General features: G+C 38.2%; 2 protein-coding genes across 2 annotated transcripts in view; both read right to left on the bottom strand.

Annotated features, from left to right (window-relative positions):
- Positions 1 to 6,007, bottom strand: part of si:ch211-45c16.2 (mitogen-activated protein kinase kinase kinase 13) — a 37,937-nt gene extending 31,930 nt beyond the window's left edge. The window contains exon 1 of the mRNA XM_053328494.1: positions 5,939 to 6,007. The gene's annotated coding sequence lies outside the window, so the exon portion shown is untranslated. The remainder of the gene's footprint in view (positions 1 to 5,938) is intronic.
- A 4,929-nt stretch (positions 6,008 to 10,936) lies between these two features.
- trpm2 (transient receptor potential cation channel, subfamily M, member 2) lies at positions 10,937 to 25,821 on the bottom strand. Its single transcript, XM_053328145.1, has 30 exons — positions 25,729 to 25,821; positions 24,587 to 24,753; positions 24,309 to 24,489; positions 24,165 to 24,226; positions 23,652 to 23,852; positions 23,470 to 23,572; positions 22,419 to 22,540; positions 19,972 to 20,348; positions 19,236 to 19,362; positions 19,020 to 19,149; positions 18,777 to 18,922; positions 18,373 to 18,485; positions 17,674 to 17,772; positions 17,175 to 17,400; positions 16,433 to 16,551; positions 16,208 to 16,340; positions 15,245 to 15,416; positions 14,930 to 15,110; positions 14,608 to 14,789; positions 14,212 to 14,344; positions 13,559 to 13,646; positions 13,272 to 13,372; positions 13,054 to 13,195; positions 12,896 to 12,954; positions 12,558 to 12,587; positions 12,366 to 12,452; positions 12,197 to 12,275; positions 11,992 to 12,093; positions 11,467 to 11,580; positions 10,937 to 11,278 (listed from the first exon to the last, which is right to left on the bottom strand). Exons 1-30 carry the CDS (start codon positions 25,766 to 25,768, stop codon positions 11,174 to 11,176), a joined length of 3,921 nt encoding a protein of 1,306 aa, XP_053184120.1. The 5' UTR covers positions 25,769 to 25,821; the 3' UTR covers positions 10,937 to 11,173.
- Between the last annotated feature and the right edge of the window lie 1,669 nt (positions 25,822 to 27,490).

The raw sequence follows: 27,490 nt of genomic DNA, 5'->3' as shown, positions 1-27,490 counted from the left end.
ATTAGTAACACCTGTGTTTTTCCTATTAAGACAAGTCAAAATGTCAGCTGTGAAAAATGTCTAATAATTGAGACCATTTGACCAACTGACACAACTGAGGGAAAACGAAAACAGGTAATTAAAGGTCTTGAACACCCATACAGGTGATTAGCCCTGCCTTAATAACGGCATCAAAGCCAACATAAGAATGAAGGAGGTAAATTAAATAAACGTCCTGTACACACCCACACAGACCTGAGCAGCCTAATCACCAAAAAACACTTGTGAGGGTGAATAATTTGTGTAGGAGCTTTATGACTATATTTAAAATGAAAATCCAAAACGTGAGTAACTAATGCAGATGTGGGAAATTATTCACTGTGGCCTTTCAAATCAGATAGTTGTATTTTCATCATAAAAACTTCACGTTTCATCTCACGAAACATATCAATAAGCTTAATCTTTAAGCCTGATACAACATGACACTGGAAGCACCACCACATAAATGTGACACAAAACAAACAAGCTGAGCCTCCAGGACTGGATTAGAGAGAGCAGACCAGCTGCAGGGCTACACTGCTACTGTTGCTACACATGTCAATTACATAAATACAGCTTAATGTCTATACGCCAGCATCAGGACCGCCCCCCTGCATATGCCTCTGTTAACGCTCTGCTCGTGTCAGGGCTCAGTAACTCCGATGTGTACACCTTGATAAACACTGTGTTGCCATGCAAGAGGATGAGGCTCCAGTCATTCTATACGTGTCTCATTGTGAAAACAATTCCACAAAAAAGTAAAAAATAACAATTTGTTAACTTCTTTAAATACTCTCCAGCTTCCCCTAGTGTCTGATATCCATTGTCATTGCTGGAGTACGGGTACAAAACCAATGAAATGCACTTGGCATCAAACAGAAGTGCAAAAATACAGTATTATTTACAGATGAGTGCAGGAAAGAAAATGCTACAACATAAGTGATTAGGGGTGTGACGATACACGATATTGTGTTCACGAGAACGAGATGAGATTTTATAACTTTTTTTTTTAAACTTCAATGATGACATGGAAAAATGCACAAAATGCAAAACAACGCAGACTGTGCATTTTGAAATGTTTTAACTAGACATCTTTTAGCGAACGTCACTTCAGTTCTACTTTCTAAGTATGAATTATCATATGCAGTATGCAATATGCAAGCATTGTAAAAGGTATTCCCCTCTCCACCCACCCACATAAATAGATATTTTATAGATAGATCAGTTTGGTATTTATGGAAATAATAACCATAAATACCAAAATGATATACAACCACAAATACCAAAACTGAAATATGACTAGAAACAATTCCAGTAGCCTATATAAATATAAACTGAAATTAAAAAAACAGATTATACCAAATTATTACATATTGAAAATAAAAAACACAGAAATAAAAATAAATTACACAAATCCTATCACACACATTAAACAACATACGTATGACTAATTTTACTTTTTGCATCATAAGGCTACCATACAAATAAGCTGCACTAGATTCCCCCGCTCCTCCTACCTCAGGCTTTCTGTGGAGAGACCCGAGGTCAATTTACCCCTGCTCCTCTCACAATCTCCTACTTCTGACTGTGAGATCTTTTCAGCAGGTAGAAGCTGTTAGTTCACAAACTGGAACGAGGGTGCCCACTGCAACAAGGAAATGACCCACACGGTGACATCATAAAAAGTTGACATGACACGCAAATGAGCGAATGAAAACCAATCGTCTTTTCGCAATCATGGGTGAACAGGCTTGTGGCATACCTTGTGCTATTCAGGGTAATAGTGGAGGTGGAGATGTTGACTGGGATCTGTTAGTCAGAAAGTCCAGAGATCAGTTGCTGGGGGAAGTGCTGATACCAAGCTGGCAAATCTTGGAGGGGATCTTAGTGTTAATGCTAAACTGAAGTCAATGAACAGCATTTTGAAATATGAGTTGTGACTGTCCAGGTGGGAAAGGGCACAGTGGAGTGCCGTGGAGGTGGCATCCTCTGTTGATCTGTAGGCAGGTCACACTGCTACACTGGAACTGGTGTGGTTCCACTGTAGCAGGAAGACAGGATTTCGAGTGTGAAAGAACCAGTCTCTGGAAGCACTTGACAATGATTGGGGTAAGTGCGAAAGGATGGAAGTCATTCAGGGAGATAGCAGTGGAGTACTGTGGCACTGGCACGACGGAGCCAGTCTTGAACCTTGTGGGGACAACTGCCTGCACCCGGGACAGTTTGAAAATGTCCTTATAAACCCTGGCAAGCTGTTCTGCACAGGCTCTAAGCACATGGTCAGATATCCAATCAGGCCACATTCTGATGAAACTTTGGAAGTACAGATCTCAAAGTGCAGAGATTAAAGACCCTAGCGACAATAAAGCCCCCAGTTAGAGTGTATGGTCTGCAGCTTGCTATTAGCAGCAACATGTTCTTTCATGGGTACTTTTGCACTAGAAGGGACATAAACTGCTGCAGCAACAATACAAGTAGACTGGTGTGGTAGGTAGAATGGCCTGCACATAATAATCAGTACTCAGCAGATCAGCAAAGCAGAGGATACCAGCAATGACAGAGTCCAAGCATCCTGTTTTGTTTACATAAACGTGCATACGCCTGCATTACTGCTTTTACCTGAGGCTGCTGCTACTCTGTGAGCCATGAAGACAACGCGCCCAGCCGAGTCCACTACACTGCACTGGTGAGACGCTGAGCCTTGCAATCTCCACATGCCGCCATCTCATTAATAATATTAAGCCAAAATGGATAGTTTGAATGTCAACAAGATCCTGTGAAATGACTGAAAGCTCCAGGACAGCTACTATGGACCATGTGGTGTGATTGTTTAGTCATGCACATGTCGTCAAAATCTCAGTGGTATCGGTGCTAAATACAAAATCAATGAAACTGCATTGCAAGGGGCTCCTGCACACCCTAATCTTGCCAGAGGAAAACTGAAGCTGAGGCATGAAGATAAAAATAAAGGGCGTTTTGATTTAGTGTGTGGGTGCTCTTTGCATTGCATTGAGATTATTCTGTCAACCACTGTTTCTGTTTTAAGAATGAACTTTTAATATCAACAACAGATATCAGATCGCAAGTTTGGCAACTCAAAGAGAGATAAATAGTGCATTTGTTGGGGACTATTTTCATCCGTGGATAAATACACTTGGCGCTCTAGTGATTACTTACAGTATCAGGTCAGTGTACTGACTCAAAATAAACTACAGTGTAACAATACTGTATATATCAGGCTTTGGCTGCACAGGCAACACTCATTAGTAAGATCAAATCACTGTTTATTTTGGTCTGCTTGATTTGCTTTTCGTGAGATTTAATAAGAAAATAATCAAATTTAAGCTAAAAATACTGAAAAATGACAAATGTTCTGAGAGTTTTTGGTGACTTTTTCAAGTTATGATATTACATTTAAAATATATAAAATATAGAGAATATGCAAATAATCTGATCTGTGAAGCATGAAGCCGCAGGATTTTTGCTTCATTACACAACTGCAACGATTTTTGAAATGTTCCTGTCGATCACCTAATCAATAAATATACTAATTTCAGCTCCACATGCATTATCCTTTAAGCAATGGTCACAACACAGAAATGACAGGACCTCTTTGTCGTGTTTTCAATTAAGAATCAGCACCCTGATGGGAAAAATAACAGTATGCGGATTCACTGTTGGTGGCTTGGGTTTAATGTCGATACACTCCTTGTACAAGAGCTTTTGTGTGTACATGATGATAGCTGTGGTTTTAAAAGGCCAAACTCCCCCGCATGTGTAGCTGCTCGGGTTTGCTGTAAACCTGGTGTTAGGTGTCTTTGTGCCATAGTTAAGAACACAAAGAACACCTGAGAGGTGTAGCCTTCAACACGCTGTTAGTGGGGGACTACATTTGGCTGATTGCTGCTGAGAGTGACCTGTGAGTGCACCATAGACCGGCAGGAGATACAAGAGAGGCAAAGCCATTAGTGGCACACACACACACTTAACTGGAAATGTCCCACTCAGCACAACGAGGCTGGAATGCAACACTGCAGTCGTGACAGCACACAGCATCCAGCGGTCACACGTGTAACGCTCTCCACTGTTGACTGACTGTCAGAGTATGTTGCAACAGAAATGAAAAGCAGCTGAAGCATAAAACTGTTGTGACATCACATCTTGGTGAAAGGCGGATGAATGATTGTGTGTGATTTGTGTCAGATGGCCTCTGAGAGCTGCTATACTGCTCACAGAGAGCAGGCAGGTGAGATATTACCAACCCACATCTCACAGGAGGCAGTAAGACAGTAAGATCATCACTGCACATCACCTCTGAAACAGAACAATGCTCTGATCCTAATTTATTAGGTAGTAGGTACAGGCCTGCAATAAATCCTACCTTCATGAAGGTTGTAATGTTTCTACATTCAGGGTTTAGTTTGTAGCAGAAGTGTCATAAATATGGAGGCTTTAACTTGACAATATTTTACACTTGCAACTCATGACTTCAATTGCACCTTTTGACTTATAGATCCTCCCCAAGGCCCTAAAATGTAAAAAAAAAAGTTCTGGTTTCTTTAGTCTACTGTGACAGTAAACTACATATATCTTTGGGTGGTGGACTACCGGTCGGCACAAAACATTTCAAGACATCACGTTGGGCTTTGGGAAACAGCTATTGACATGTTTTATGGACCAAATAAGTAATCAAATTATCAAAATTATAATCGATAATGAAAATAATTGTTAGTTGGAGGCCTACAACAAATTTAACTTTTACTCTTTCAAAAAATTTAATGCCATTAAATTTGGACTCTTCTCATCTTATTCATGATTATTAACATTTATTACTTTATTGATCGTTTCACTACTTTCTTATTGTTTATCGAATTTTTTGCACACATCTACTTTCAGTTGTTTCTTACTTTTATTGTTTTTTAAAAATAAACAATAAAACAAACAACAATAAACTTCTGCCTAGCACTCACTTCTGCCTGGTCAGCTACTTTCTTCAAACACGTGATTGTTTTGCCTCGTTTGTAAGTCGCTTTTCATAAAAACCAAATGACAAAATGTAAAAATGCAAATGTTAAATTACTCATGACTTACGATATGCAAATCAAAGACTTTGTCCCATTTCTAATTTATAATAGGAGACTTCTCATTTAATTTACACCCTCATTTCTATACATGTGGACAGACAAAGTATTAGAAACATCTCAACCCCAGACTAGTATAATGCCATTTAACTCAACAGCACCACACACTACTACAGCCTCCAAAATTACCATAAAGCTGAATTTGATACACTTGAAATAAAAAACTGAACTGATAGAATATCTGATACCTCTATTGCCCACATAGCATCCTCAATAAAAGATGACATAATTACTGAACCAACCTTTCATTTCACTTTATAGCCACGTAGTCAAAATACTTGACAAAAGTACAATATGACTCAAAAACAAACATTTCTTCACCACCTACTATAATTTAGCCTCTTCTCCTGGAGCAGCCTATAATTTCCTCCTCCTCCTGGTTACAACAGACCAGAAGCAGCTACTCAACAACACTGTCCACTCGGTTATATAATGAAAGGCGAATAAGAAGTAAATGTTTATTATCTCTGCTGTTAGGACTCCTCCTGGTTCTAACTAAATAGGCACAGCTTTGCTCTGTTAACGAGTGGTTTGATACGAAGAAGAAGGCCATTTGGGATAGAAAACTTCATTCATAAAGAGCCTAAACAGTTGCTATAAACAGTCTTCTGCTCTGATAATAATGTCTTCAGACCGCAGCTCATTGACATCTGCCTCAGTCTGCACATTTCAACCCAAACACGGTCATTTCTGTTCACACTGTGCCAACGTGAATGTTTTAATCTCCACTATTAAGCGCTTATCTTTCCATAAATATCATACAAAATGAAGATTATTACCGTTTATCGCCGGTGTGTGCCTCAGAGATGTCCCACTGCTTCTCGCTCTGGCTCTCTCTCTCTCTCTCTTGGTCCGTCTATTTACTGTCCAATCCAGTGAGTCTTGTGAGCGAGCAGCTGGCGTCACTTCCGCTGTGCACCTGTAAACTCCAGCGCTGTCAAAGATCGTCTATTTAGGAAGAGTCAGTCTGTCAACCTGAAAACCTGACAAAAGTGAGCGGAGGGCAGAAGTAGTTCACCTCTTACCAATCTGTGTTTCAACTCCGAAATGCACAATCAGGTTTGGGAAGTGTAGTATAAAATGGTTGTCTCTTGATGTGTTGATGAAAAAGAAGGAAACCACACGTCTCACTTGTATATTTAAAGATTTTATTACAAAAGAGAACAGTGTCAAACATCCAATCTTGAGTCCCTGGTGCCGATCTGAGTCTCTAACTCTACTCCAGTTGCAACACTAGTTTCCTATCTCTAAATACTCGAGAACTCCACCTTCTGAACATTTGATCAGTCAGGAAAAAACAGCCTATGGCCTGACTTTTAACTTCTAACCTAAGAAAAACATGTGTTTGAATGTCACATGATGTCACAGGACAAAGGCAAAACAGATACCACAGAGGTTAGTTTGGAAATGTAATAGATTACAGATGAGTTACCCTATTTAAAATGTAATGAGGAATGTAACTATTTCAATTACTCAATCAAAGTAACTTATTACTTTTGGATACTTTTCTAATTTTCTATCATGTTTTCAGCTGTTAGGTTAAGTGTACCCATTAAGCCCACTAAAATCTAAATTCAGGTGTTTTTCATAGATACTGACATGATTTATATTTATATCATTTGAAAATGTATTAATTCGTTCATGTAGATTTTGGAATATAAACTAAAGATGTTTTATGAAAAAAGTCAAAAGTCTGGCAGGGGCTTAATTAATAAACCATTTAAGCCCACATCATGATTTATTTACAAAATATAAAAAAGATATTGATTTCAAAGAATTAAAAACAGCAATATATGTATTCAGTAACATGTTAAATATTAAAATATGAAGAAAAAACCCTCCTGAGCAAAATTTTAAAGGTCTGAATTCAGGTGTAACCCCCTTTATAATCAAACACATTTTCATAAGTAACTGTAATGTAATTACACATTTTTTTGGATCATAGTTAGATTTATTTTGTAATTAACACTGTTACATGTAACTCCTGTAACTCTGTGTAAAACTAAAACATGACAAGACATCATGTGGGCACTATATTTCACTATAAATTCATGTGTGTGAAAAATGTAACCCTTCATTACGAATTCATTATAATTTAGAAGTGCAAGACTAAATCAGGGACTGTGACTCTCAATAAATGATTTACTATTTACAAAACCCCAAAAACTTATCACTACATCTTTTTTGGGTGAAGCTAGAAAACCAAAAAAAGGCAAACTAGACTAAATTGTAAGCATTCAACTACATCTCCCATCAGGCTTTAACAGTGCACAAGTATCAAAGACTCATGGGAGCCGTAGAATCTTAACCCTTACATACTGTTCAGGAGTTGTAAAAACATCCTATACACATTTCTGCTAAGGTGGACTTTACTTTAATGTGACCCTGAATATACAAAAATGGAAATAAAATGCAGCTGATACACATTTTTGTATAAGTAAATGTGCAAATTTGACCTTTATTTATTACCAAAAAAAAAAAATCAAAAATCATTCAAACATGTTACTGTATTCTTTATATACCATATAGACCATCAAATAGTGATTGTGAATGTCTTTTTTCCCCATACATAAACAGAATACACTCTTTATTAAGGATCCATCATTAATTAATGACTGATGGGGAATTTATGAATGTGAATAGGTGCAGAGACAGAGTGTGAACAGTGTGCGGGAGTGGGTTAACCAGGACCCGGTACACCCCATTGTTTGTACATTTGTTCCCTTTAACTAATGTTCCTTTTAAGTTAAGTGCACACAGACATACAGTATGGCAGCTTCATTATTTGTTTTCATTATCAGACACACATACAGTAACCAAACTTCAAGCTCAACAGGAAACACTGTGCAAGGAAACACAAAGAGGGAATTTGATACTAAAAAAGACTGTAAATGTGGCAGATATCCACTTGATATGACTAAGCTAGACCGCTGAAGCCTCATATAAACCTTTTGGCCCCCATCATTTACACTGAAAGCACATTGGAAGGGGATCTCTTGACAGCCAGAATAAACACAATGAATGATTACAGTGAGGAAAACTAAATATGAATAATATGAATGTTGTTTTAAGACTGACTTACTGACAGACAGAAACATTGTTAACCTGTCCTTAAAGTTCCCTTTAAGTCATGTGTGCACACAGCAGTACAGTAAAAGCTTCATTATTTGCTTTCATTATCAGAGACACATACAAAAGAAAACCAGTTCAACTACCTGCACAAGTTGCACCAGCTATTCATAAATCCATTATTAAGTTTATGTTTCTTAGTTCTAACTAGCGTCAAACTTTTTGCACTATTAAAATTTAAGAAATGTCTTGTCTGGTAAATGTAGGCCAGGCTCTAAAATGACGCCCTTCAATATTAGAATTATCCCTTTAAAGTAATTTATTTAAACCGAGAAATTGGACAATTCATTGGAAAGTCATTAAAATCCTTAAAATAATTCATTTTATTTTGAAACAAATAAATAATACATTCATGTTGATTATATGCACTCAAAAACTATTAAAAGTGTTGATCTAAAAATAACATTTGAAGTAAATGTCATTCAATTAACTCATATAAATGAATACATATGTTAAAAGTTGTTCTAAAAGCTGCTTAAAATCGAGAAATTACTATGTGCATAAAGGAAGAAACACAACCAACATTGTGTTTTCCAAGCAGCAGTGAAGGCCTCAGTATGACATTATAAAACTTTTTTTCACTCACTTTTTTTCACTCTCTTTTTTACTCATAAATTTTACATAATAATTACATATCTTACAAAAATTATACAATTAATTCTTATGAAAAATCGCCTTTACTGTTTATTTTATGACCTCTTTTCATTTATTTGCTGTCTTCAAGTCAATTTGTCAGCAAATTACACAAAACTGTAGGTAACCAAATTATACTTTTTTTCATGCACGTGACTATAATCATCCAAAACCACTGGATTGAACAGCAGTGGATGTAAATCTTCAGTGTATAAAGTCAGGTCTACACACTAATGAGACACAGCAGTGATTTACTGGTGCACTTGCTTGTGAATTGCTTTCAGACGCTGTTCGTGGTATCAAGAAAAAGCAGCAGAGTGGGATATCTTAGTTTCTCTCCTCTGTGACGCTGTGGATAAAAATAGCTCCCATTTTCTCCTCAATGGCACTGCACGGGAACTCAAAGAGCGCATAATAATAACTAAGACATGGATGTCAGAGGAAGTGGACGTATTACTGTAAACTCTGACAGTGTAAAGCATTTCAGAGTGACACGTATTCCCTCATCTGTCCTCTTAAAACTGTCACAGAAATTCATTGCTCTGTACAGTTTCACTCACATGCCATATCATCTTTTTTGGCAGAGGAACAATTGATTTTTCTCTGAAGGAGGAGGAACAGCAGGGGAATGAGGAGGGTGTGAAACCGATACTGCTGAGTCTGGCCACCTCCTCCTGAACCAATGAGCACTCTGAAGCTGCTCCGAAACTAATGCAAGGCTGGCTGACCAGCAGGTGGAGGAAATCAGCTTAAACTGAATCTGCATGGGACAGGAACTCCCTGCGTGAAAGTGAACTTAAAGGGTTAAAAGGGTTCACAGTTTTTCAAATCTATTTTTAAAACAGCAGTCAGGTGTCAATATATGAACAGTGAAAGAGGTTTTCATGCTGTAATCATTCCTCTTGTTCATATTATTAATATATAGACCTATTAAAAGATCCCAAAGTGATGGGAGCCAAAGTCCATAGTGTGTCCACAGTCATTCAGTGCAAAAAATGCATTTAGAAGTGTATCTGAAGCTTATATGAGGCTTCAGCAGTGTGTGGTTATTGGGTATCTGACACATTTACAGTCTTCTTAGCATCAAATTCCCTCTTTGTGTTTCCCTGTTGAGCTGCAGTGGAAGTGTAGTCACAAAAGGAGGAACCTTGGCACTAAAAAGACTGTAATATTGAAATGCATTATGAAGGGATTTTGTAATGGTCAGTATGAACAGGAGAAAATGATTGCATTTCAGTTTCAGTGTTCATATGGGCACCTGACTGTTGTTTTAAGACAGACTAAAAAATTCTTCCCCTCTGCACAACAATGTCATAGAACACATTTTTCAATAAGATACCAAAACAGCCAAGACTATATTTGTAGTTGATTATTTTATTATTTTAAGGCCAAGTTGACTTGATTACGTAAAAAAATTGTAAAATAAATTAACATACAAGGAAACTAACATGATGATGAATACAGTGTTGGAAGACGAAGTAGTACTTGGACACTTTTGTAAAAGTAACAACAATAAAATCTAAACAAGTAAAAGAGCCACATTCAAAAAATGTCACTTAAGTAAAAGAACAAAAGTAATATAAAAAAAAAAATACTTAAAGTATCAAAAATAAAAGTACTCATTGTGGAGTAAGGTCCCTTTCAGGTTTATATTATTATACACTGTATTGCATTATATTATTGCATTATTATTAGTAGTAGTATTATTATTAATGCATTAGATTATAAACTGCATTTTAAAATTGCAGCTAGTTAAGCTGGAGTTGATTTGAACAACTGCATTTTCATCTGTAATAATGCCTCTTTTTTTTAATAAGATGATGATTGTATTTCTGTTTTGTGTGAGGGGAAACATTTTTTTATAAAGTAACCAAAATGTGGTGGTACAATATTTCTTTCTTGAAAATGTGGTGATATATAAAGGGGCATAAGATGGAAATATTAAAGTGCAAGAACCTCAAGATTGTACAGTACATGAGTAAATGTACTTTCCACCACTAAAGTATTATCAGAGCACATATGAATGCTTACACGTGTATGACGCGTACAGCACAGAGTGTAGGCTAAAACATACAGTTTGTCTTTGGCATTAGTGCAAATTGTTTAAGATTAATATGAAGCAGCATATATCTTGGCAAATATTAAGTCTTGTTTTTTAATTCTGTGCGATCAGTGCAACAGAATAACAAAAGGCCACATGAACAGGCAGAAGGAAAGCTGTAGACGGACACGTAGCTACAGCGGTGGGAAGATTAGAACTTCCTGCTGTGCAGGTCAGCGACCCGCCGCAAAGAGTCTCTTTGGTTTGAGATAAGTCGTGTTTTTCTGTTCACTTCCTGCCACTGAAGACATGCCACCTATAAAGAGAGACACCATAAAAACTAGGAATTATCTGTATCCACTGTAGGAGGAATCATGGTATAAATTTCATCCATAAATATCAGCCAAATTTAGAGGAAAAGTACCAGACACAAGAATTTAGAGCATTTCTCTTTACTTCACACATACAGTACAGTACAACTTAATAAAATAAAAATGGTCTCACCTTATTGATTTCTGTCATAATCTGGCTCGTTCCGTACAGGTGAAGGTTTATGACAGTGAGTTCCACCCAGGCGTTATCCGTATTCCTGCTGTCATCCACATAACCCTCAGACACCTCAGACACAGTAACAACAAAAAAATGGATAAGATGGATAAGGTAGCATGGATCAGTCACTCAGATTGAGCTGATCAGCATCTCAACTAATTGACAATATTTGAAGCTAGAAGTTTTTTCTGATGATGCAATGAACTTTTTCTATAACGTTCAATGACTTTTGGTCTTTTCTTGTTCCTCATTATTAAACACATCCTTGTGTCTGGCTTCTTACTGTTTTCTCCATGTGATAACAGTGATGTTGGCAGTAATCTTTTGATTGTACTGAAGTCTTTTTATTTACTTTACTTATCTATATATTATTATTTATATATATCTTATTATAATATATATATATTCATTGGTCTGCTCTCTGTAAAGTATATTGCTCATTGACATAAAAGCTCTATTCTGTGTGTTAATCAGACCTACCTTTGTGCCCTCCAATATTTTTTCATTCAACTTTTCATACAGCTTCTTCCCCATGGTGCTCTCAAGAGTCAGTGGCAGGTGATGAGTAGATTCGACAGGTCCCTGAGGGTTTTTCAAAATTGACAACTAAACTGCAAATCTGTGCTTATATTTAACAGCCTCAAATAGATAAAACACCTGAACTGTACAACACAGCAGGACTAACCCCAGGTAAAGTCAAGGTTTGTTGGTACACGTCTCCAATGGCCAGAAACTCCAAAACAGATTTCTCGCTGTCTTTCCAGCTAGAAAAACAAGTTAGATATTCTTAGATAATGCAATGCAGTCATGTGGTAGTGAGGACAGTCTTATAGCACAGTAATGATGCGACTTACCGTGTGAGCACAAGGTCTACATTCAGATTTGGACCCAAGCGGCTGAGCGCACCTCGTCCCGTCATGCCCGTCCTCCCTGATGGGTTTCTAGTGACAGATGAGAAATTGGATACATATTAAGACATCAGGACATGCTTGTAAAGTTACAGTAAGTGCTCTTTGACGTCTTGTGCATCTGATTGAGTATCATACCTGTAATTATCTAAGGCTTCTGATTCTGCTCTGTGAAGAGAAAGAATAAATTAAATGTAAGAGTTAAGGAGATAGCAGATGGCTTGTAATTAGATAGTGGACCCACAGTGAGGTCGATGGCTTTAGTTATTAGAGCAGGATTCATGAATTACTCGGGACCATTCATAATCTCTTATTTGAGTAAATATCAGTTGTATACATTTTTATTTTAACAGAAAAACATTTTGCTATCTTGACAAAATCCCTTGTTATGGATCATCTGAGCTACAAATATACCTACACATCAAGCCTAATAGGGACAGAGTCTTGTGTATGGTCTTCTCATAATTAAAACATACCCGTCCCTGTGGTCATCTTCTGGGGTATAAGGAGTAGGCACGTATGAGCTGAAGTTGACCTAAAAAAAGATGACATTAAAACAAACTGGATCCAATAATAATTTTATGCAGAAAGCGCCAGCAGCTGGTGTTTTATAATGGAAATTTATGCTAAATACCTCCCATGGCACCTTTTCCTCAGGCACAGGGAAGCGTTTAAGTTTGCTGTTTGGGTAGTCGAACTGACGGGCATTCACATGAAATCCGCCTTCCTCTTTTTCAATGTTAGGGGACTCACTGTCTATTGTAGTTGACGCTGCATGAAACAGGAAAAAGTGACAGTGTTGAGCAAAATTTGCCACATAACATATATAAATTAACATAAATAAAAGATAATGAATGTGGTAGCTGACTCGTTGGTTGTGATTCTTTTGCTGCAGAACCCTGAGATTTCAGATTGTCCATAATCCACTGCAGGATTTTGGTTGACTGGGAAACCTGATGAGATAAATAAAAGTGGGTCAAATACTTTTAATGCTGAAGATGACATCTGGACATAGAATTCAACAAACACGAATGAAGTGTGTCATCTCTCTTCTTTGCCTTGCCTTGCTCTCACAGCACAACATGAAATGTGACAGATACAGGTGCAACATTAGTGATAACCACAAATCAGGTCACAACCTGCTCCTCTAGTCTGGCCAGTCTTTTCATCATAGCAGCAGAGTTCGTCTCCTCTTCCCTCTCCAGCATATCCGTCATGGTGGTAACCCTCAGGAAACAAACAAGCACAGTATGTGTGTCTGGTATTTGTTGAATATCACTGCCAGACTGTATATACTTGCTAGGTTTGGTTAAAGTAAGATTTGACCTGATCCACCCTTAAAAACACAAACTATCTTGCTATATTTAGCAATAGTCCAACATTTTGGGAAACATGTTCTTTTTTCCATGCGCTGGTTAGCTTAGCTTAGCAGGAAGAGTGAAACAAAATCCGTGTTTCCTGTCTTCACGCTAAGCTAATCTAACTGTCCCCTGACTAGTTTCATATTTCACAGACAGATACTGTATATGAGTGGAGTTTTTGTCCACATTACAAATTTTAGGCTAACACTTATTCTTCTTTTAGCTCTGTTTTGGGTCTTCAAACAACTCCTGGTGGAAAATATCTGACTCTCAAGATGCTAAATGCTCTACTATGCTTGTCACTACCAAACAAGACAAATGGTCTGTCATTTGGTGGTGAGCAAGTAGTGTGCAGTGAGCTTTTTCTTAAATTAAGCTGATGATTAAGCATCTACACTGGACTACTGTATGTTCCTGTGTCAGTTCATTACTTTTGGGCTGTGTCCAGGATGCGTCGCTCCATGCTCTGGCTCTGCTCCTGCTGCGTGGACAGCAGGTATCTGTCTTTCATCAAGGCCTCCCAGGACAACAGCTCCTCTTCCTCTATCTGAGGAAGCACATCCTCTGAAAAGCAGAGCAAATAAAGATTGTTACACACTTTTGAGTAACCTAGCTATCAAATCAGCTGTAAAATTTAATTACAGAGTGCAATAGTAATAGTTTTGAAGTAGGATGTAAAATTTGAAATGACATATTGACTGTAAAAAGGAAATATGTAAGCAGGTCAAGGAATGAGGCATTTTTTGGATAACAAAACCTGTCTCATTCATGCATCCTGGTTTAGAATCAGTAACATTTCATAATAGGCATAATAATACAACACTTACTGAATCCTTTGCTTTTGATGGGGGGCTTGGACAGCACTATGTTTCTGATAAGGAGGTAAAGATGGCTGAAGATGATAAATGGAGGAGGGGCAGCAGGACGGCTGTGGTACTCTTTTATTAGCTCATATCTTTGGAACTTCCATATTCTGTCTGTGTTGTCTTGCACTTCCTGGAATGTAAAGCTACACAGGAGCACAAGGTGAATCAGTGGTGTGGCATTGGATTAATATACGTCTTCATGAAACTAACAGCAGATTGGAGAGAAAACCTCACATCACTTAAATGATAAGTTGAATTAAGACTGATGTTGAGGAGAACTCACTTGAAGATAGCTATGAGCAGGTTGAGCAGGAGTATGTTTGCAAAGAGCAAGTAAATACAAAGCATGATGATGGTGAGCCACTCGGGGAAGGCTGGTGTTTGGTTTTCATTCAGCACTGGACACTTAGGCTTCAGAGGATCGGTGCCATTCATGGTGCAAGTGTCAATGTTAAACTCAGCATCTGCAGACAGCAAAGAGATTAGAGGCAACCAAGTCTGATCCTCTTAAAAGCTAGAAGGATGAAATGTCTTGTAAGAGAAATGCGTCACAGTGTATCAACTACAAAGAAAGTTAGTACTATCCAGCTCCACTCACAATCTATATTTGTGGGAACATTTCCAAATATGATGAGGTACGGCTCGTAAACAGCCCCCCGCATGATCCAGTCCAGTCGATTGTCATTGTGGATGAGGATGCCTTGTTTCGCCACACCGTATGCCACTACCCAGATACTCAACAGGAACATGAAGAAGAACATATCCTTCACCTGGAAGACAGGTGAGATGACATCCGTTACAAGTTTGTAATTGTAATTCTCTCTTTCTTTGTTTTAAAGAGACTTCCCATAAACTACTTAAACAAAAGGAACACCATATGAACATGAAAAGGAAAAGCACAAAACAAAACACAAAACACTGGAATGTGGTTCCAGATGCATATTTGCACAAAGTCTTCTGAAGGACAATAATCTATTTTGTCCAGTTCTCTACAAACCTGTCAACTATTTTCTTGTTCTCTTGTTGTTGTTCTATAAATTGTTAGAAAATGGTGAAAAAAGTCCATGACTGTATCCCAAAGGCCAATATGCAACTTATAATGTCTGATTTCATCCTGACAAACAGTCCACAATCCAAATATAATCTGTTTACTAGCCCAGTGGACTAAAGAAAACAGAACATATATACATTTGAGATGGTGGAACCAGAGAATTTTTTCAAAAAAAAAAAAAAAAGGACTCAAAACGATTAGTCGATTATGAAAATCAAATCAAAATCGTAGATTCAATTTCCGTCAAAGTCACCAGCATACATCCCATAATTGTTTGGGTGAAATCCAGTCTGGTGGCAAAGAGAACTGCAAAACTTAGTTTTAAAAACGCCTTTTATTTAACACAAAGAGTACATCTCATCTGCAGACACCAGATGAGGCAGAAGTCTCTTTTTGTATTAGATAAAAGGTGTTTTGGAGCATAGCATTTTGTTCTCTGCAGTTGCTCCCACATCACATCAGGCCAGCATGCATTATGTCTGTATTTGACTCTTGTGTGCATCCTCTCACCATTCTCTTGACCATGATGATGTTTGGTCCCAGAGTTCGACTGATGGTGAAGATCGCCATGAGACGGAGGCAGAAGATTACAAAGTCGATGCAGAGTAGGACTTTACCCGCATAGAAGAGCTCAGTCGTCAGCCTGAAATAGAAAAATATGGCAATTCAGCGATAATGCAGCAGGCTTGAGGCACTTAAGCTCTAAAGTGCTTTTCTAGGAGGAAAGAAACTTACCTAAATGCAAGCCCAAAAATAAAGAGGATGATGGACATGACATCTAAAATATTCCATATGTCTTTGATGTACATTGTGGATTTCTTCCGAAACCCAAAGCCATCAGGATCATGAAACAACTGAGAAAAAAGACAAATTGTGAATATTGGCAGCATAGTCCATAGCATACTCCATTGGCAGGGTCAAATACCTCACATTTGTATTGAACGGAATAACACTGGTAATGTTGTTTGATCAAATCAAATGAAAACCAATTACTTTAATCATGTGTTTATTGAAAAAAAGACACAATGTTGGTGTCAAGGTAAATGTAAACTTGTTCATGCAACAATTGTTCAAAGTTATTTATTTATTGAATATTGAGGATAGGATTCAGATTTGTCACACATGTTCTGTATATTATAATGCAATGAAATGTGGCTAATTCCCTCATAAAAAGACAGTCAAAAACATGTCTAAATTAAGTCCATAAGACATTCGTAATTGTCTGTCTTGAAAAGGTATTAGGTTTCCATTTGGCACTTTAACTTTAGATTTCTGCTCTTCTTGCTCTTAGTTTATCAAATCGTTTTTGTCTCCAGAGCAGCTCTACTTCTGAGACATGTTTGCTTGAGGCTGCCAATAAATCATCAAAATAAACCATAAAGTTTTTATGCTGTGCTAGGAGAAGCAATGCAGTTAATCAACACAGTTTCGAATTTTGAAAAATGTTATCAATGATGTACATGTGTGTGCGTCTCACCTGTCTGACCTCCTCACACACCAGAGAGAACAGCCAGATGTAGAGCAGCACCTCCCCAGCAGATGGCGTTTCCTGGAAATCGATCATGAGCACCACAGCGAACAGGAAGAGGAAGGCGAAGTAGGACACTATGTTCAAGTAAAATTTGACCTGCGGAGAGTTGTACAGGCAGGCCAATCTGGACCACTTGCTCAGAGGCTTCAGGTGCTGCAGGCTGGTGGGGTCACTGTGGATAAAAAGATCACAGGGGTTCAAGACACAACCTATTATATATTTTCATGGTTAGCTGGTTATTTTTCACAAATGACATTTGAGGCACTTCAGAAACATTTCTGTTTTTTCTCTTGTTTTCAGCTAATTAACCTGGTAGTAACACATCTTCAATCATCTTCATCATCAAGTTAGGGTGAACTATTAAGGTGTCTATAAACTTGTAAGTGGTCACAAGGTCAGACAGAATCAAGGTAAATTGTTATCCATGTATTTACTGTCTACTCACAGGCCACGAAATTTTGTTCGAAGTATACTTCCTGTCACCATCTCCACTGTCTTCACCTCCTCACTCTTCTCAGTTTCCCTGTGGATGAGTTCGTCACGTCTGGGGAGAATTATAGATAATTCATTAAGAAAAATGTTTGCACGGTGAATATATGTTCATATTTGTAAAACCCTTATCACGAACCCTTAAAACAAATCTAAACATGACTGTAATTGGGATAAAAATCTAAACCACTTTTATTATGAGCATGAATCAGTTTTGATTGGCAAAGAAAAGAGTAAAAGAGGTCCTGCTACCACCAGGTGGTGTCCACAAATAACTGTGAAGTATTTTCTGAGACATGGGCATATATGGAATGAAACTACTACTATATTACATCAATTATATAAAGCCATAATGAATAATTACTTTATATTATGTACACAGCTATATAAATACTCATTACATTATATCCTGTAGGTAGAAAGTATGCAGACGTCTTTGCATAACAGCCTCAGACCTGTGTGGTTTGTCGTATATTTAAAAAAATATATTTTTTATATAAATATAAAAAGGAAGAGCCTCCAGTTTCTTTGAAAGACAAAGGAAGTGAAAATGAGCTATTTGTGCTTAACTAAGTTGTTGGCAAATTCACTATTCCCAAAAATGTAGAAGTATTTTTATAATTCTTGGAAAGTTGCCAAATATCTGGGCAGATACCTGGAAGTCAGAAAGCCAGTGTAGATAAACGGGAAGAAGATCATGCAGATTACGACTCTCCACACAGGGTTGTCCACTGAGAGCCCGCCACACCAAATCTGCGTCAGAAGAGCCTAGAGGAGACACAAATACATGTTAGCAGTCACACTGTTCCTACAGCAATTCATGTTGTTTAGATTAAATAACAACATACACTCATACTTGTACCGAAAAATTAAAGTGTTTATCTATATTTGTGTTATTGAATATTGTAGATGCACTGATTCTCAGTATATTAGCCACTCATAGTGTAACAAACTAGAATCTTGCACTGAAAAGAAACATTGTTTTTTCATCTACCTGTATGATGGATTTTTCAATTCAATTCATTGACCATTCAGACACAGAGCAGATGTTTTCTCTACCTGAACACCTGACAGAGCTACAAAACTCTTATCATCAGCCTCCAGTGCCAGCCTCAGGCACGTCGTCCTGCCCCAATACGGTGATGCACGAACCAACAACTTCTGAGCTCGCTCCTCGTCACAGTTATAACACTCGCTGAACACACCTGGTACACATATGCATACAATGAAGACAAATGGTAACCTTGAATTATCCCTAAATTTTCATCAGTAAAAAGAATGATTATGTCTGTGTTATTATACCAATGGCGTGTTGCTCATAGTGGCTGGCGAGTGCGCACATGTCCTCTGACTCGTCTGCATCATTTCCTTCTTGAGCCATTTTCTTCAGGATCTTACTGGCGGCCAGAGCAGCAGACATGCAGTCTCTACACTGTACAATAACAGATACAGATACAGATAAACTGACATACACACAACACAAAATTTGCCTGTACAAATTGTAAGTGTTTTAATCACCTGCTCCCAGGCTATTTCAGCCAGCTCTCTATTGTTCTGGACAATAGCCCAAAGAAAAAGGTCTCTGCCTGGATCCCTCTGTGCCTCAATGCTGGCCTCCCTGAGTAGAGCTGTGGTACCTCTCTGACTTTTAGACAGCTGTTAGACAGGAAAAGCAAAGGGAGGCATTGTATGTAGAATTAATTGCATGTTTTGGTGCAGGATTGTAGCTGTGATTTTAGAAACCCTGATGATATTAATCTCATCAGTCGTCTCTCCCTCGTAAAATTTTGGTTAGACCTCAATGCGGGTTTTTATATATTTTGTTCTTTTTTCAGTTTTAGTTCCTATTATGAAGGTCTAAACTCCTTCTCCACTCTATCTAGACTAAAATATTCTGGTTGGAAAATATTAATATTTTTATATTATTATTGTATATAGCTATATATTAATATGTATCTATTAATTTATTTGTTGGCTTACATGTAGTCTTTTATAAAATTACTGGTTTCAGTCAGGAACATTCTCCATGAATGTGTGAAATATAAAAAAAAAAATAGCCCTCACAATTCCATTAAACCCCCAACTATCAACAAAAAACCTCTGTCTTAAATACCATATCCCTGATTCGTTGAGTGATTATTTATAGAATGAGCTGTATAAAAAAGGTTGTTACACCACATTCATTCAGTCATAATGTGTGTTTTCTGCAGCTCAGTTGCTGTTTATTGTTTAAGAGAAAGAACTGTAGATAAACAGACTCACTGACACTGATGAATCCTCCATGGACACGTTGAAGTCATGTGTCGTGGTGGCAGGGTAGAGGTGCTGGGTGAAACTGCCCAGTAGGTGGCGCACCTCATCGGACACATGAGTCATGGAAATGCTTTCACCTTGCCCTCGGTGAGGTCGAGACCTGAAGAACACTCGTTTCATGCTGCGGCGGGAACTGTGGACCCGCTTGGCCAGCTTGTTTAGAAAAAAGCAGGCGGGCAGCTGTTTGTAGAGCTCACACAGAGTGTCCTCGTCCTGCAGGAAATCCCTCAGACTCACACCGTTTTCTAGTAGCAGACTCACAAATTGAGGCTTGTTGCTAACCAGGGCAGAGAACATGGCCCAGTGGAGGTCACTGGACTAGAAGATGGGAACAAAACACAATTAATATCATGCTGCCGGTTGTAACAGCACCCCCCCCCCCCATATAATATCTTCATATCTTTATCTTTTTAATATTTTATTACTATTTTATTACACCTTGTCCTCTGCTCCTCATATCATAAAACTTTTATGATACAAGGATCAGAGGAAAACTGTTACTAGCATGTGATCTTTGTATTGGTTGAAACTTTTGAGGACTGCAGTGAACAAACCTAAACATACTTATAAATTCAGAAGGTGTAGTCCTCACTTTCTTCTGAAGGGTTTGTGTGGACTAAAAAACATGTCTGCTTCTGCTTTCATTTTTGTCACCTACAATGTTCTTTTAGATGGCTCAAAGGTTTTCTATAATTATTGTGTAGGGGAGACCAGGTACAGTTGTAACACGGGATGATTGTAACACCTCAAATTGCTCCAATCAGAAACAAGCTAGAGTGATGACACTCACTGTGCACATGCTCAGTTAGAGTGTCTTCCTGCCCTCAAAAAAGGAGCCAAATCTGCAGCACTCAGGAGAATTTCTCTACAAAATTGTGTTTTTGAGGTAAAAACTTCAAAATATTTTTTGGATACTGTCATGAGATCAAATATCTAAGAATTCAAACAGTTACTGAATTCACTGTTTTGTAAGTGTTCCCACTTTTTGATGCACAAAAGCTAACCTTAGCTAGCATAACATCAGCTAACTAAATAACATCACCACAGCTAGCCAAACGGGAATGGTGAAATGTGATTGGTTGATGTTTCACTGTGTCTTAATACTTATTATTACTAGCTTAGGCTGGCTTATTTGTATACACACAGTGACAAGTGTCAGGCGTCAGAAGCATAGCTCCATGTTGCTTGTTGACAATTAATTGTAGCCTGTCACCTTGCAGCCGGTAGTGTGAATGCCTTCACAAGCCATGTTTGAAATGTCAAACATTTCTAGTTTAATTTATATCTTTAATTATGCTTGTTTTAATTATTAAAAAGTTGTTAAGAGATGATAATAAGTTGCATGATAATAGTCACTGGTTTGCTTACAGCATGCCAAATGTTAGAAAGAGGAAGACAGACAGACCACTAAGTCCTCACACCCATGTTCTGTTGCCTGGTTAACATTTTGGTTAATATTTTGAGGACATGTTCTGTTCATGTTTGTCACACACAAAGAATGTGTAGTGAAACCAAATCCCCCACCCCAATCCCCCTTACTCTTTTGTTGGGGATGTTGTCTTTTGTTGTTTGTTGTATTTCAGCTATGCCGTGTGCTGTTACAGGTATTCTGTTCTAATTATGTTATGTTTGTGCTCCATAAGCCGTCATGTGATCTTGTTCTGAGTCATGTGTCATGTTCAAAATGTTTGAACTTTTTTGACAAAGCATGTAGACATTTTTTGCTTTACAATTTGACTGAGTTTTTAAAAATGTAATATGAAAGAGGTAACCATTATCTTAATTTTAACTAAAAGTAATATTTACCCTTTTGGATATTGTTGATGAATTATTTATTTCTTAATTATGTAGCCTGTAGACATGTTACAACTGTCCCTGTACATTGGGACGGTTGTAACATTGGAGTCACTGTCTTTAGATGCATTTTGCAACCTGAATATATTTCTTAAAAGCACTTTCATACATTTTTTCTGTAGTTGACACATTAAAGTTTTTAATATAGCAAATTGGCTGTTCCAGTGTAAACGGTTTCTGATTTATTGGAAAAATTGCTCAAAGTGTTATAACCGTACCTGGTCTCCCCATTTTAATATGTGTCACATTTAATTTTTTTTGTAATTCATGCTACAGCTAAAAACAACATTTATGAGGCTGTTGATAATGCGAGATTGAAATATTTTATTTGTAGTTCGCCACCTCCTTCAGCACTTCACAGGGCCACTTTTCATGTTTTTCAATCAGTCTGTTGCACTTGTTTATATCATCTTCATAATAATGATGAGGAGGGGTGCGACACAGGGTCAAGTACAGAGGATGGCCTTTATTTGTCAAGCCTGTGTATGTGACAGATTGCTGCTGGTGCTGCTGTTGTATAATCAACAGACTTACCTTCCACTGACTTTCCTCAGTGAAGATCTCAGTCTCAGCAATGTCCACACGGTTCCAGGCTATAGCCAGCTCCAGCTGCCTCTTCCAGGCCTCTGTTCCCAGTGTCTCGTTGATCCTTGAAGCTGAGTGGAGAATTTATATTGTCAAACATTTTTTGTGACACCAACACCCAATTCTGTTTTCACTGCAAAGCCCAATTCTTCAATTGACTTGATCTTCTGCTGAGTGTGTTCCAGACAGGCAAAACATGACTGCTAGGCCATATGTAAAAATACATATTAACATTAAGAAAATATATTAATTTCAGCATCCCACAGCTCAAGGTGTCATCTTGAAATTGCTTTCTGGTTTGATCAACATTTCAAAACCAGAAACTATTCAGTTTACATAGCTGAAAACAGAGAAAAACCTCCAACACACAAAAAGCTGGAACTATATCAAATGTGTCATTTTGTGCTTAATGATTGACTTTAATGATTTTTCATATAAAATTTGCTGATGATAATCAACAAACTGCTGCAACAAAAAAGAATCTGGGGATGGAGATTTAACAACATTTAGTGTCTATGAGTGGCAAAACATTACTCATAAACAGAGATTCTACTATCGACTTTGTGGCCACAGAGGTGAAAAGACAGCTGATGTCCAAGCTGACTGAGCAGGACGACTGTCTGGAAGTCATTTTAATAAAATTGATGGAAACTGTGCGAAACAGTTGAGATACAGTACAGAATGATGAATCATCATGGGAATATTTAGTATGGTGGATTTATGTTTAGTGCACTGTGGCTCAGTATACTCATGCATATTCAAGCATGAGGCAGTATGGGATTGCATATTTTTATAAATATATCAAGTAACGATCATTAAGTTATCTCTAATATCTGCAACAATATCTGACTTGGCACATTTAATACCACAGTTCAGTCACGTATTTTCTGAGACAAAATACCTGATAAAACCTGGCACTGAGCCTTTCTCTATTTATACACTGCAGTCTACAGTCAGTCCAGTCAGTTATTGAACATCGGTGTGGAAACCAGAGCCTCACCTTTAAGGAGTGCTTGAAGAATGGCTACATCCACATCACAATGATCGTCCTCGCTTACTCTGAATACTGTCAGCAAGTGTGACATCCTGATGATGTCCTGAATCTGGAACAGAAAACAGACACGTTTCACATCAGATTTGCATCAAGTATCAGTTGTGGCGTTTTGAGTATTTTCAGCTTACCTGCTTGGTCCATTTTATTATCTTGAAGTCAGTGAAGTTTTCATACTCTTGGCCGAAAAACTTCTCTAATAACTGGCTGATGAGGCTGATAGTGATCCGGGTCACTGGCAGTCCTGATACCTGGGCGATCACATCTGCTATCCTCCCGGAGCCCTCCAGGATCACACACGGTGTACCATTCAGCATGGCGTTATAGATAGTCTGAGAGGAGGAACATAAGACAGTAAGACAGTCAGACAGAGACGCAGACATGCACTGACACACTTCGACACACTTACTGTACATACATACAGATATGTTTTTAATTTTTAGCTAATTTTACCTATTCTTATTTATATATATGACTATTTCTTTACTCTAGTTGCTCTTTAGTTATAGTATGTACTTTTTTTTAAATTTCACACTTGTTTTAGCAATGTGAACACACAGTATGTCCATGTCAGCAAAGCCCCTTTAAATTGAAATGAATTGAATTTAACTGGCAGAGACAGAAACAGGAAACTGATGACTTACATTCAGAGTGCCTGGTCCTCCATCCAAAACAACACACACCACAGGGATGGTAACACCACTCTCTAGATGTCAGACAATAAGAAGACGTCATTATCAGATATTAGATTATATCTTTAGTGGTGTGCTGCATCAGATATCTTTAACCTTTATTTCCAAGATGCTTTCCGGAGATGCATTTCTCCAGATGACTCCGCAATTCGATCTCCACCCCGTATTTTCCATGAGTGCCATTATCCACCAGCAGGAAATGCGTGTGGTTGTTATCGAGGCAGGACAGTTGGCCCTGGCCCTTGATGTCCATCGAGTAATGGGCTGGGAAACAACCCTTAGAAGGAGGAGGAGAGAAAGAGATTTAAAAAAAGAGATTGTATGTGGCCAAAAGAATGAAGAAAAGCAAAGTGCGTAAATTTATTGTATGGTACCTCTGAATGCACCATAACATCCCTGTTGTGAATTATTCCCCATGTTGCCACTCCGATTGCCACGATCTGGCCCTGCATGGGGTTGCTGCTCAGGGTGTAATCCCTCAGAGCCTGCCCTACATGCTTCATCACACCTGCATGGGTACCTCCGGTGATGATCCACGCACCTGCATACAACACAGAATGTATACACAGTTCAAAGTAAACAGTATGTGTCCCAAATATACTGTAAGGCCAGAAATATGTACACACAAACAACAACAACAAATGAGATCTCAATGTCTCAAAAGATCATAGTGGAAATAGACTTAAAGCTTACTTATATATCTATATCAGGTCACTTTGGGGGACATTACATAGACTTACATTAATTTCCTGAAGACTTCCACCATCACTGCTACTTACCTAACCCTAACTTCAACACATTTTTTTGTCCTCAGCTGAACAAGCTGTCTCCAATAAACTGGTGATGAGTCTGAAATTCATCTTCAAAAAAAGTGTATGACAGACCACAACTTGTCATTTTAACACTTCTTTTTATGCTAAACTAGGGTACGATTAATGGACAAACATCAAAGTGGTATTAATCTTCTCATCAAACTCTTGACAAGAAAGTGAATGAAAAACCACTCCTATATTCTAATTTTTTAACAGCCTGCACTCTTCCAGGAAGACTTTCCACAAGACTTTGCTCCAGTTCATTCACAAAGTGTTGGATAGGAAAGGTCAAGGTTCATGCTACTGGCTGAAACTTTTTTGTATTAAGATTAACATTTCTCTTAAATGGAACAAAGACATCTTGCTAAAACCAAAGACACAACTTCAGACCAAAAGTATGTGGACGAGGACATTACAGTGAGTACTACTGTACACCATGCTGTATGCTCACTAGTATACTGTTTTGCATTTTGTATGAAATAAAAGTAAGAAACTTTGTGCCAACAGGAAATGACATTGTGAGGCACTGTTAATTGTACATCATATTCAACCACATGCCACCAAACCTTTGCATGGACACACTCACACTTCATAAACACTCATATACTCATAAATCAAATGCTGCCACACAGTCTCTGGCTAATCATTAGTACACCTTGACATGACACACATACTCTATCTCCCCAGTGTCTCTGCTATCTAACCTGTTGTCTGGGCCACTTTGATAAGACCTCTGTGGAACATGTTCTTGAGCCGAGCCTTCAGGTAGAAGTTCTTGGCTCCTCCAGTCACTGAGATCAGCAGGTTGGGAGGGGAAAGTTTCCACTGTTCAGTCAGTAACTCGTACAAGATCTCAGGGCTGGTGTCTGTGGACACTCGTGCATACTGATAACAAATGTAGATACAAACACAGATGTGAAAGTGAGTATAGGCACATGTTTACATATACTTAAGGTTATGTTAGATATTTTAATAAAGAATTCTTTCACCTTGCCAGTCTTCTGTCCCAAACCACCAAAGTTGATGTCTCCGAAAGCATCGCTGGGCACTTCACGGACATGTCTGTGTATGTCCCACGACTCGCCTGTGAATTCCTCTGGCTTGATGGCTTCATCCACATGCACAGTCTTTGAGTAGCCACACTTACAGATATCCTCTCTAGTGGACAAATGTGAATACTTTATTATTCAAGATTTTAAAAAGGGGGAAGTTAAATAGCACAGCATTAATGCAAATGTAATTTATCTGAAAACAGATAAAGTTTCAGCAAAGTGGTAACTACTGGAAACAACCAATGGATGCTATTAACATATAATTGCCCTCACAGCATCTGAGGGTGATGGCATACTGCAGCAGAAGCTCAAGGTCAGAGACTTTCAAATAAGCACAGTACAGAGCAGCTCAGCCTACCTGTCACCCTTTTCAAAGAGGCAACATTCCCTCTTGCGGATGTTTTCCTTGATCCAGGAGGCAAAGGTGCAGCGCTGGAAAGAAGGCGAAAGAGAAAAGTGCTTAGATGCTTTGGCTATGCTGATCGCCAGAGAATGAAGCAGCTGTGACTTCACCTTAGCATCCTCCATCCTGGAGGATACATGGGGGGCTACAGTGCACAGATCTACGCCCAGCTGCTTGCAGGCAGCATGACAGGAGAGAGAGTAGCTGCTGCAGTCTGTGTCTCAGCTGTGGGAGCAAGCTAGTACGCAGCACTGCATCAGTGATGTCAGAGCTGAGCTGAGTCCTGAAACCTGACTAAAGCTCCTTCTTACAGGACAGAAAATAACCGTGCACACCAGCTCTGGATCAATAAATAACTGCATCACTGACAGTGGATTCATTATTCCCAAACACCACTACGAGACACTCTTCCATTTTAATATGTAAATTAGTTTGTAAATTATTGATTGGACATGTAAGTAAGACAAATGTTTTTTATTTTATTTTGGTTTTTAACTAAATGTTACTGGTAGTGTATTCACTCAAGTGCTGTACTTAATACAATTTCGAAACACTTTCCCTGAGTATTTCAATTTGATTTAAACTTCTACTCTGTTGCTAATACATTTGTGTGTGTGTGTGTGTGTGTGTGTGTGTGTGTGTGTGTGTGTGTGTGTGTGTGTCTCTCTCTCTAATGTGTGTCCCACAAAATAGTTTTAGGACATTTTCCAATAGTTTCCTTTTCAGTACACTAGTGAATATATTCTCCATGGGTACTTGCAAGTATCTGTAGAAGTCTTATTTCTGTACATGCATTCATATTAGAGCGTTATCAGTGTTCTGTAGCTAACATATGCAATGCAAATCAAATGAATCCTCATACTGGAAATTGTTTGATCACAATAGAAAACATGTATGAGACAAACACTGACTTACCTTGGTTATGTAAGGAATCACTTGAGTTAGTCCAAATGTTTGTTGCTGCAACTGCTCGATGATGGGCTCCGGGTGAATCTTATTCTCAGATTTAGG

Source organism: Scomber japonicus, chromosome 11 (assembly GCF_027409825.1).
Source record: "Scomber japonicus isolate fScoJap1 chromosome 11, fScoJap1.pri, whole genome shotgun sequence".
In the NCBI taxonomy this organism is placed as follows: Eukaryota; Metazoa; Chordata; class Actinopteri; order Scombriformes; family Scombridae; genus Scomber; species Scomber japonicus.
Note: the sequence above shows the minus strand (reverse complement) of the source record. Positions and strands in the feature narration are given on the sequence as shown.